This window comes from Protopterus annectens, chromosome 12.part0 (assembly GCF_019279795.1).
Source record: "Protopterus annectens isolate FY-2018-M chromosome 12.part0, PAN1.0, whole genome shotgun sequence".
NCBI classification, from domain to species: Eukaryota; Metazoa; Chordata; order Ceratodontiformes; family Protopteridae; genus Protopterus; species Protopterus annectens.
Genome location: NC_056746.1, coordinates 602,551,074 through 602,563,416, shown reverse-complemented (window position 1 = coordinate 602,563,416; position 12,343 = coordinate 602,551,074). Strand labels below are relative to the sequence as shown.

Below are 12,343 nucleotides of genomic sequence, written 5' to 3'. Positions count from 1 at the left end.
AATTAACTTCTAGTCTGTTTCCAGAGAGGAAGGTGCCACAAAACTCCCTTCACTAAAGGCTATTTAGCATCAAGGTGACAAGATCCTTCCAACAGGAGTGATTAACTAACAAAAAAATAAATAAAAAATCAGAGAGCTGAAGTGAAGAGGTGTGTGTGTGTGTGTGTGTGTGTGTGTGTGTGTGTGTGTGTGTGTGTGTGTGTGTGTGTGTGTGTGTGTGTATGCACACATACGTGTGCATACACACATGCATGCACATGCATGAGTGACAACTGGCACATGAATCAAGAAAACAGCACCCACTAAAGTAATCTTTGAAAAGATGCCATATAAAGAAATGTCACAGCTAAAAAATTATAATCATAAAAACAAAAAAAAAAAGCACTTTCACCCATAGGGCTTCATCATATCACTGTTAAAACTGACCAGCCATAAAATCAATCATACACTTAAAATAAGAAAAAAAAATACCAGTAAATTGTGTGGAGAAAATACAAATGACTATGCATATGTATATGTTGTAGAAGAACAGTAAATAAGCAGAATCCATCAAAAATACAGTCATAAAAATGTCCAAGAAAAGTGAAGAACGGAGAAAACATGTCATGTCAAAATGGATAAAATAATTTGTGGTCCAGTTTCCTAAGCTGAAGAATGCATTTAACTGAACAAGCAGAATTAAGTCCAGGAGGGTTGTGGCATTAAGGCGAATATATCATTCCAGTTCCTTCTTTTCAAGAATGCATTACAGTTCTCCTGAAGTCTCTTTGATGCGTTATGTTGGGCTACCAGTCTGGAGGTGTGCGCATCTACCCTTCACAAAAACCAGGAAGAAAGAGGTCATTGTCTCCCTCTACTCCCTCATTAGGCCAATCATCGAGTACAATGTCCCATTTGGCATGTAACTCACTAGACACCTGCAACAACTGGAGAGCCCACAAAAGTACCTCACATAGAGGATTCTAGGCCTTAAACACTTATCCTATATGGACAGACTCAAAAAACTCCAACTATTTTCTGTCTCATATCGCCTATTTAGAGGCAATCTCTGCTTGACTTACAAAGCCATGTCTAACCCAGCTCTGTTAGAAATGCTACATTTAAAGAAATCCCAGTCCCTCTGCACCACACGCTCCAGAGACCTCAACCTCACTACCACAATCACCAGAGCATGCTGGAGGGACAGGTTCATAACACAGAGACTGCCTATGCTATGGAACAGACTTTCCATACATGTCAAACAGAGCACCTCACTGGCCCTCTTCAAGAGAAATCTTGATGAGTGGATGGGAAATAGAAAGTTCACCCCAAGGATCACTGCAGTGGCTCTACTTCATAGAGGCACTGGGAACTAAGGTTGGGTGGCATGATGCCAGGGTAATACTATGGTTTAGGCTTGTAAAGGCTCCAGGGCCATTAGCCTAGTACACACCTATGAACCTATGAACCAATGCTGATCACATCCAATATGTGAAAAGTGTAAAAAGAATAAGCTGGTGATTCAACATTGTGCTTTGCAAGAGGATTTCTAATTTCAGATGTGTATTGGGCTGGGCTATCTTCCTTTTAAACTTTGAAATAGTCTTTCCTATGTATGGACAGTATAGTCTTTCCAGATGTTATATCTATTTTGTGCTATTTTCAAACTTTATATAATATAGTTGGAGGGCAGAAGTGAGAATTAGCAAGAGCTGAGAGAAGACAAGTGAAATTTTAGGTCTCGGGAGACTTAACTCAGGTTATAAAGGAGAAAATGTAGCGATTAAATATGAAACATTCAGTTCTGCAGCTTGATATTGGACAGTACTGCTACACTAGACTTTCACAGCAATGATGGTACAAAGGCGCAGTGGTAGAAATAAAAGCAGCAATGGTCAGCGGAATAGACCCAAATGAAGTCTGGGGGAAGAAAGTCTAAAAATATGTCTTGTTGATGGTGGTTACACATGGTCAAACTGATCTGACTTGTTACAGATATGCAGGAGTTCTGACAATGCCTTCTATGCCAGCCACAAATCTTCCCTCAACAGCTTGCAAGAGATAAAATACAGGGACAGGCCTTTGAGATGGTCTGAACAGGACATGCCACTTATACACTGTGTTCCTTTTGTTTGGAACCTCTGAGGATGCTCCAATTGTTGGATATGCCTGGTTAGGTACATATCAAAGGGGACATTGTACTCAGTGGTAGGTCTGATGAATGTTGAATATAGTGAAACAATGACCTCTTTTGACCATGTTGCACAGCATAAAATAATTTCCTCACTACTGTGGACACATGATGGTGAAGGTTCAGATTACTGTCTATGTGTGTCCCCAAGTCCCTGACTACTTGGTTGGCTCTTAGGGGTGTGCTGTCAATATGATAGTTACCAGGGTTGGTTGACATCCCAAAAGATGCTATTATGCATTTTTTGTCATTTAGTTTTAGTCCATGGCTCTAATAAAAGTTATTTCTCTGCAGCCCTTCCTGGAAAACATTAGTGTCAGTGGGGGGTTCTATTATAATTTGCAATCATTTGCAAATTTGGTCAGCCAGAAACCCTTGACATTGGCCTTGGTTTTTAGAGAAGTAAATGCCAAAAAGGAATGGTCACAGGACTGATGTCTGAGGGACTCGGCTTGTGACTGCTCTCTTTGTAGAGGTGGACTTCCAAATTCTAACTTCCTGGGTCCTGTCTGTAAGTCAGCTGGCTATCCACTGGGTGGCATATAGGTTTATAACTAGCCTCTTGAGTTTATCAACAATGCCCAGGTGAGGTATTGTGTCAAATGCCTTGGCCAGGTCAACCATTTTGCCATCATAAATTTATTTGGTGACCTTCTCAAAGAAGTCCACCAAGTTGAGTAGGCATGACCTGCCCTTGATTAAACTAAATATGGTTGAGTCCAGTGTCTGGAGATTTCCTATGTCATTACTGATTTTGTATGTGATAATTCTGTCCATGGCTTTACATATGACACTAGAGAGACTAATAACACTTATGGGTCTGTAGTTCTGGCGTCTGTAGATGGCCAACCTTTGTGAAGAGGGATGACTGTTGCTGTTCTCCATTCATGAGGCATGAGGCCTGTTTGGAGGCTAAGGTTAAATAGTGATCCCAGTGGCTCTGACAGTTCATGTTTCATGCTATTTAGAAGGCATCCTGGGATATTCTGTGGGCTCATCGATGCAGTGTTCTTGGCTTTGGAGAGAACATCGAGGACCTGCTCCCTAGTGATAGTAGGAAGAGTTGTATTTGATGGTATTTCCTGAGGGGAGGTTGAGGGGGAGAGAAGGGTAAAGTTACAGATGAATTTGTCTGACAGTTGAGTTGCTATATCTTCTGTCTCAGTATAGGTGGCTCCATTAACAATGAGTTTTGCACATAATTGTGTTTGCCTTTGAGGTTCTGGATATAACAAAACAATACCTTGTGATTGTCCTTGGCCTGGGAGACCAAATTTACCTCAGATTTGGCTAGAGTAGATTTTATTTTCTCCTCCAAGTTGTTTAATTTTTTGAGAGTGATACACCTCCCAATTTTTTAATGATTTGCTTCCTTCTGTTATATAGCCAGTTGATATTATGATTACACCAGGGTGGCTTGTTTGTTGCATTAGCTCTACACTTATTCCTGGTGGGTACAGCTGCCTGTATGCAGCAATTAACATGCTTGAACAGGGCAAGAGTTATGCATTGGTCTCATGATGTATGGGGCTTGAAATGTTACAAGGTCATCACTTCCTAGTTGGAAGTTAGCCTTAGAGCAGTTCCGAACATTCCAGGGCTAGAGTGAGTTCTGGGTTTTATTTTTACTTCGAAGAAGACCATTTTGTGATCTGACCTTACCACCTGGAGAAAATTACACTAGAAAGTATACAGTACTCTCCCATATTAGTGATGACCAGATCCATTAAACTGACAATCAGGTCCGAGGAGTTTGTATTTACAAAATCCAGAAATCTCTATGCCTGCACATTTGGTGTCATATACGATTCCCAGTTAATAATGGAATAATTAAAGTCAGCCATGAATATGGTGCTAGGTTGGATGGTGAGTATTTCCCTTAAGCTTAACTACATGTTATGGGTTTCCTTGGTCATAGAAGGGGCCTATAGCTTGCAAGGAAGTGGTATGGGATTTTGCCTATGGTGATTTAAATGTGGAGAAGGTCAAGTGTGTTGTCCTGTTTGTCCGACCATAAGGTATATTTATTTTTTATGTAAACCAAGACACAACCACTTGTAGTCTTTGTGTGTGTAGCAGCTGGTCTAAATGTGTGGAAGGCATTGCAGTCTTACACTGCTGGTGGCGTTTCCATGGCTTTAAGCTATGTTTCAGTGACTTCACAGATCAGCACTCCTTATGGTGAGGAAAGCTTGAAGGGATTATAGCTTGCTTTTGAGACTCTTAGTATTGAGAAGTAACAACTTTAGATTTTCTTGGTATTGATTTGCTATATTGGAAGTACTTTCAGTTTGAAATGCCTAAACAAGGCACTTTGGGGAGAATGATGCTTTAGTTATTATTGGAAAGCCTGGAGAAGAAAGGTGCAGACCATCCCTAGCAAAGCAACATGGTCTGTTGACCATCTTCTTCCATGATGACAAATATACTGCACCCCTGTGAATGACACCAGTAACTAAATCAGTAATCATCTCTTTGTATTGTGTCATCATCCTGGGAGAAAGTTTGAATTACGTCATCTTCATTGCAGAAGAATATTTCCTGTGTTCTGCTGCTGCATATTAAAAAACTGATGTCTGACATTAAATTAGGTTTATTGCTGTCTCTAAGAAAGAGCAGGATGTTACTTACCGGTGTTCTGAAGCTGTGAATTAAGAAACTGAAGTTTGGCATTAAATTCAGCTTTCTGGAAATCTGCGTTGAATATCGCTGAAGATGTGTCTATTCCTTTATATCTGTAATGGATTACACAGTTAAATGATTTCAGTGGACTTTAACAATTACATACCCAACATTTAAACTAACATTGAAATTCAGATTTAATCAACGTTTTTTTTTTTTTTCAACAATCATTTTTTATTATTTTTTACAAGTTTTTAATTAAATTAGTTTACTAAAATGTAGAGCACATTCAGGAAATCATTTCCAAGATGCAGTTGGAAGAAAAACCTTATGACAGTCACAGATTCAATTAAAAAAAAAAGAAACTTTCATGTGTAATTAGATGAATCACCACTGGAGTATTGACTAAGTAGTCAGCTGAATGTTTTGTGTGTGTGTGTGTGTGTGTGTGTGTGTGTGTGTGTGTGTGTGTGTGTGTATAATAATGACAAAACATAAGAAAATGCGCAAAACTGTATTTTTACATGGGGAAAGGCCCTTGCAACCTAACCTCCCTGCCACCTTTACTCATGTGCTATCCATAACCATAAACCTTCCTTAACCCTTAACAAGACCTTATACTTACTTGACAAAGATCTTTTCCATAAAACTACAACTGTACAACGTATGGCTGAATTCAGTGGTAGAACTTTGGTTAATGGAGCATAAAAAGATACTTTCAGTTTGTGATCTTTTTTGTTTTCACAGTTTTTGTCTTTTGGTAAGTTTGAAATATTGGCATTGAACAATTGATTTTTGATGCTTTAGCAGTTAGATCAATTGCCATAGATGCATATATTTCTGTATAACGCTGTATATATGTGTGTGTGTGTGTATATATATATATATATATATATAGATATATATATATATATCAATATATAGTTACACACTCACAAACACACACACACATACACACACACACACACACACACACACACACACGTGTGTGTGTGTGTGTGTGATGTATATATATATATATATATATATATATATATATATAAACGCTATTGATTAATTGTTAACTGCTGTAGCTTCTACACTGTATTGGAATATATTTACCCACTTTTCTTATCTGTGTCCTGCTAGTTCCCTGATTACATGAGACACTGCTTTATGAATACTTATTAAGACTTGGGTATTTATGTGTACTGTTGTTAGCCTTTATTAGCTATGCGCTACCCCACATGTGAGAGGTAAAATACTTTCTGGCTCCTCCTGTACATGTTTGTTTATAAAAGATATAGTTATATTTGCTGCACACTGAACATTGTTATTTTGCAAAGTGCATGATAGATGTACATGTTGTTTTCTGTGAATAACAGTGTAATTTACCTGTTTAGTCATACCTCTGTAACTAAAACAGTATTAGATAAGTGTTTTATCTGTAACTAACAGACTTCTACCTTTTCCTGTCCTCCAGCTCTCTTGCCCTGAATCTCCCCCTGTGTCTTTGCCTGGGTGGATACTGGACCTGACCAAGACTGTACTCCCTATTGCCCTAGCAATACCTACCCTGTGCTGTTTCAACTTTCCTTGAGGAAACTGCTCCTGAGAGGCTCCCTAAAGATCACAAGAAAGTATGTGTATTTAATGCCTGATAACCACTGTAATCCTACTAGCAGAAGTCATACTCTCCTGCCTGTAAGCCAGCAGCCAACCCCCAACTCTACTCCTCACCCTCCACTCCTCACTCCTCTTCCCAGCACTGTTTTCCTTCTCCTGTTTTCTACTTAGTCCCTTCTTCCCTGGTAAGTAGATAGCTCCTATCCACTAGAGGACATTCCCTTCCCTTAACATTAGACTCCTCTTGAGCTTGACATTCTCTCTCTCTGTCTCTTAATTCTCACATCTCAGTCCCTCACTCTCCCCTGATACTTTTAGCCCACTTCCCTCTATATTTAGGCTCTCTCCACTTACCCATATACTACTTACCCTCTTGAACACTGCTCTACTGATAGTTTTTCGCTCCTCTTCTGCTCTACTGGGGCTCACTCCGCTCCCCCTACCCTGCCCCCAATTCCCACCCGCCCCAGTACATCTACATTTATACCTCCATACACCACACCCACTATTACTCTACCCCAATCAGTGTCAAACATTTGGACACACCCCATTTTTCCCGCCAAAACTACCCTCTTACAAACCCCCATCATCTATTTTTCCTGGCCTAAACACTCCTCTTCCATATATATTCTCACATAGTACCACTCACTACATACCTATAACTACATCTGATAACTACATCAGTAAACTACCTGCTACTCTATAATTAGTTTACATTACACACCATCTACCTCTACTCACATCCAATTATTCTGTCTCCTTTCTCCAAACATGTCTTTAAAACTCTTTCTCATATCTCTTTCTTTTTCTTTCGCCTCCTCACTCAATTACAACCATCTCTCCAAACCCACTTCTTCAATACACTTGCAACACTTTCACATCACTAATTATCAAAACTCACCTCTCCCTCACTCATACTCCATTATTTCCCCCTACCTATATCCTTCTAACTATCTCCTTTTATTCCAATACAAGCTCTTCTCTTACCATACACTCCCCATCTTCACAACTACTAGCAAATCCTCCAACCTACAACAAAAGCCAACATCTTTACCTTACTATCCGCCCACATAAACTGTTCCATACTATTTCATATTACCACTCTCTTGTCTGGTGATATCCACCCTAACCCAGGCCCCTCCCCCACAACAAATACAAAGAAATCCTTATTTTTTACTTCTTTAAACTCCCAAAGCATTGTAAACAAAGTCCCAAACCTCCATGCCTGGCTCACACACAATAAGCCTGATATCCTATCTATATCTGAAACCTGGTTAAAACCACATATAAAAGACCCTGAAATTGTTCCCCCAAACTACTCCATCATCAGGAAAGACAGGCCCCTCAAAGGGTGGTGGGGTTGCCCTCATATATTCATCCACCCTAGCAGTCACTCCCTACAATAAACCTATTCCGAACTTCAACAATGCTGAACTTCTCCTTACTCTACTACAAATCAATAATCACAAGCACATCTGTCTAGCCTCCATTTATATACCCCCAGGGGACAATATCCTCACACTTGAAAATATCCTCTCTTGGATGTCTAATAACATTACCAACGAAACCATAATCATGGGAGATGTAAACATCAACTGGGCCTGCATCCAATCACCTACAAACTCCTCAAATATTAACCTATGCAATTTCTCTCAACTAATCAGTACAGTAACTCGCCCAACAAAAAACCTCTCCAGTGGAAGTATACTGGACTGGATCCTTGTCTCCCACCCTCACTATTTCTCCAACAGTGGTACCCTTCCAGACTCCCTTAGCGATCACTCACCCATTTTCACCAACCGACTTCCCACTGCCCTTCAACAAACTCACAACTATATAACTATCCGTGACCAAAAACATTTCAACCCTACTACCTTTGTAAACTCCTTACAAGCAGTTAATTAGAACTGCCTAAAAACCTTCCACTAGACATAGCAGTGTCACACTTCAATACAACTTTCTTGGCATTACTTGACTCTCAAGCTCCCTAAGGACAAAGAGAATAAAGACAAAATCTGCCCTTGGCTCACTAAGCACACTCTTGCTACCATGACACATAGAAATAAAGTCTGGTCACGCTACCAGAAGCTTAAAACAAGTCCACTCCTTAATGAATATAAAATGCTACGAAATAAAGTAAAACTCATCACCTCTGACTGACAAAACTATTTTCATACACTCCAAAACCAAAATAAAACAACCCTCAAAAATTCTGGAAAGGGATCTCCACCCTGCTTCATCCTAGTACACCAGACACTCCCACCCCTGATTCCAATGCCTCTGAACTAGACCTAGCTACCCAATTTAACTCATTTTTTATTGATTCTATTGCAAAACTGACATCTTCATTCTCCAACTCCACTATGCTCTCTAACACCCCCCCCCCCCCCCCCCCTACACTCTATCCTATACCACTTCTACTCCCTGTTCCCCACCTTCTAACTCCTCTACCACTTCTACTACACAACCTTTACTCCAAACACCTCCACCCTCCAACTCTCCCTCCCCAAACTCCACTTCCCTCTCATTCAATCCCATGCCTACATCCTCTATAAAGAAGCTGCTTAAGAAATTAAAACCTTGTACTAATGCCCCTGACAATATACCTTCCTACTTTCTTAGTATAGCTGCTGATACACTCGCATATCCCATCAGCATCCTAATTAACCGTTCCCTAAAAGAATGCACAGTTCCCCAAATCTGGAAACAAGCATACATCATTCCACTCCACAAAGGGGGCAACAATAACACCGTCAACAACTTCCGTCCCATAGCCATCCTGCCCCCATTTCCAAAATCCTAGAAAAATGTGTCCACCTTCAACTCCTCCCTCATCTCCTAGAAAATCACCTAATAACTCCTACACAGCATGGCTTTAGACCTAATCACAGCACTATGACAGCCCTCCTTTCCTTCCTTGAAACAGTAAATAGAGCTCGTGATTCTGGCCTAATTGTCTCTACCTTATTATTAGACCTCTCCAAAGCCTTTGATACCATCTCACATAGCCTGCTCATATCTAAACTCTCAAAACTTAACCTTTCTTCCTCTTCCTTGCAATGGTTCTCTAGTTACCTAGCCAACCGGAAACAGGCAGTAAAATGGAAAAACTACCTCCTCATTCCTTAACACGCCTACAGGTGTTCCACAAGGCTCCATTCTAGGACCTGTACTCTTCAACATATTTATAAATGACTTCCACAAATCAATCCCTTTCTCAAACATCATCCAATATGCAGATGATTCCACCATCATCTGCTCAGCTAACTCTATCTCTACTTCAAAACTAACTCAAGATGCCTTCTCTATAACAGAACAATGGATGTTAAAACCACCTAGCTCTTAACTCCAAGACCAAGCTAATGATTTTACTCCCTCTAAAGCTACCCATCTCAACATGCATACATTTTCAATAACTAGCCAAGATAACTCTTCCCTAGAACTAGTGTCAGAAACCAAGCTACTTGGAGTACTAATTGACAGCCAACTTAAATTTACCTCCCACCTACAAAAAAACATCAAAACCCACCAAAACTTGGTATGCTTTATAGACAAAATACCTACCTTACCTCTGCCACCAAAATAACACTCGCTTCATCCTTCCTTATCCCCTCCCTTCTCTATGGTGCCCCACTCCTAACTAATCTTCAATCCTCCCTCAAAAAACAACTTTCCTGTTGTTACAACAAAATTGCAAAATTTGCCACCAGCCACAAATCTTCCACTCACCACTGCCTTTCCCTCCAGAAACTAAAATGGCTAGAACTTCCCAATCAGCTCACTTACACTCAGTTAACTCTAGCCCACAAGCTTATTCTCAACCCCTCCCTCTGTCCTTCCCTTTCTTCTGCATTTAATATGCATCTACCCAATAGAGTATTAAGATCAAATAATCAAAACCTACTCAAAGTCCATAAACCAACATATCCCCAGGCAAAACCTTCTATCTTTCACCCTAGCTCGCACCTGGAACTCCCTTCCTTCACTCATGCACCACCTGTAATCACTCTGCTTTCAAACAATCTCTATACATACCTAACATCTCAGTGGGAATGCTCCTGCTCCCACCCTACATAACCTACTCCTCTCCTCTATCTCCCTCCATACTCTACTCTGCTACATCTTACTATAACTAAAATTCTATAGAAATTACTAGGTAAGTCCAACGATTCTCTTCTTCTACCACTTCATCATCTCACTAAATCTCCTCTAACTTTCTAGTGACTAAATTTTTCCTATCTACTATGTATAAATGGATATGTCTATACAAATGAATATTATTACATTTTTGCACACTGTATCTAGCTGTACATTTTTGCTTTTTTACCTTATTGTTAATCTTTGAGTGTAAGTGTGAATATATGTTTATATGTATGTAAAATGTATTTTTGGAGCTTTTCTCCCCAGGACTCCATTGAAAACGGGTTCCTTGTGGCCCAATGGACTATCCTGGTAAACCAACTGCAATAAATAAATAAATAAAATAAATAAATAAATATATACACACACATATATAGCTATATACACACACACGTGTATGTATGTGTATATGTATATATATATTTATATATATATATATATATATATATCTGTATATATACATATATATATATATATATACATATATAAATATACACACACACACACACACACACACACACACACACACACACACACACACACACACACACACACACGTATGTATATGACAGAATATATGTGTGTGAATGAGAGGGAGGATAGAGGAATGGTGAGGATGCAGGGAGTAGAGGTGGCGAAGGTGAATGAGTTTAAGTACTTGGGATCAACAGTTCAGAGTAATGGTGAGTGTGGAAGAGAGGTGAAGAAGAGAGTACAGGCAGGATGGAGTGGGTGGAAAAGAGTGTCAGGAGTAATTTGTGACAGACGAGTACCAGTAAGAGTGAAAGGGAAGGTCTACATGAGGGTAGTGAGACCAGCTATGTTATACGGGTTGGAGACGGTGGCATTGACAAAAAGGCAGGAGTCAGAGCTTGACGTGGCAGAGTTGAAGATGTTAAGATATGCACTGGGTGTAACGAGGATGGATAGGATTAGGAATAAGTATATTAAAGGGTCAGCCCAGGTTGGAAGGTTTGGAGACAAAGCCAGAGAGGCAAGATTATGTTGGTTTGGACATGTGCTGAGGAGGGACGCTGGGTATATTGGGAAAAAGATGCTAAGGATGAAGCTGCCAGGTAAGAGGAAAAGAGGAAGGCCTAAGATAAGGTTTATGGATGTGGTGAGAGAGGACATGCAGGTGGTTGGTGTGACAGAGCAAGATGCAGAGGACTGGGAGAAATGGAAACCGGTGATCCACTGTGGCGACCTGTAATGGGAACAGCCGAAAGAAGAAGAAGAAGTGTGTGTGTGTGTGTGTGTGTGTGTGTGTGTGTGTGTGTGTGTGTGTGTGTGTGTGTGTGTGTGGCTGTATATTGTCATTTCTACTTTCTTTTATAGGTTCATAGGTTCATAGGTTCATACTAGGCTATCTGCCCGAGGGCATTTATAAGCCTAGCCATAGTTTTGTGGCTTACGCCACCCCTTAGTTTGGAGAAACTATGCCCATTATTTAGCTGTGCCTCTGTCGAGCAGTGACACTGAGGTAACCCCTGGGGTGTATCTGCGATCTCCCATCCATTGGTCAAGATTCCTCTTGAACAAGGCCAGTGAGGTGCTCTGCCTCACATAAACCGGGATTTTGTTCCACAGCATAGGGAGTCTTTGGGTGATGAATCTATCCCTCCAGCACGCCCTATTAATAACCATGTCAAGGTTTAAGTCACCCGCCCTTGTGGCTCTGAGGGATCTAGATTTTTGAGATGAAGCATATTCATCAAATCTGGGTTTGACATGGCCTTGTATGTCAGGCATAGGTCACCTCTGAGTAAGCTGCACGCAACTGAATATAACTGGAGTTCTTTCAGT

General features: G+C 40.3%; 1 protein-coding gene across 1 annotated transcript in view; it reads right to left on the bottom strand.

Annotated features, from left to right (window-relative positions):
- The window catches only part of LOC122816739, a 1,006,513-nt gene that overhangs the window by 749,106 nt on the left and 245,064 nt on the right, over window positions 1-12,343 (bottom strand). Inside the window, exon 13 of the mRNA XM_044089733.1 lies at window positions 4,802-4,905. Coding sequence (XP_043945668.1) covers window positions 4,802-4,905 — 104 coding nt within the window. The remainder of the gene's footprint in view (window positions 1-4,801; window positions 4,906-12,343) is intronic.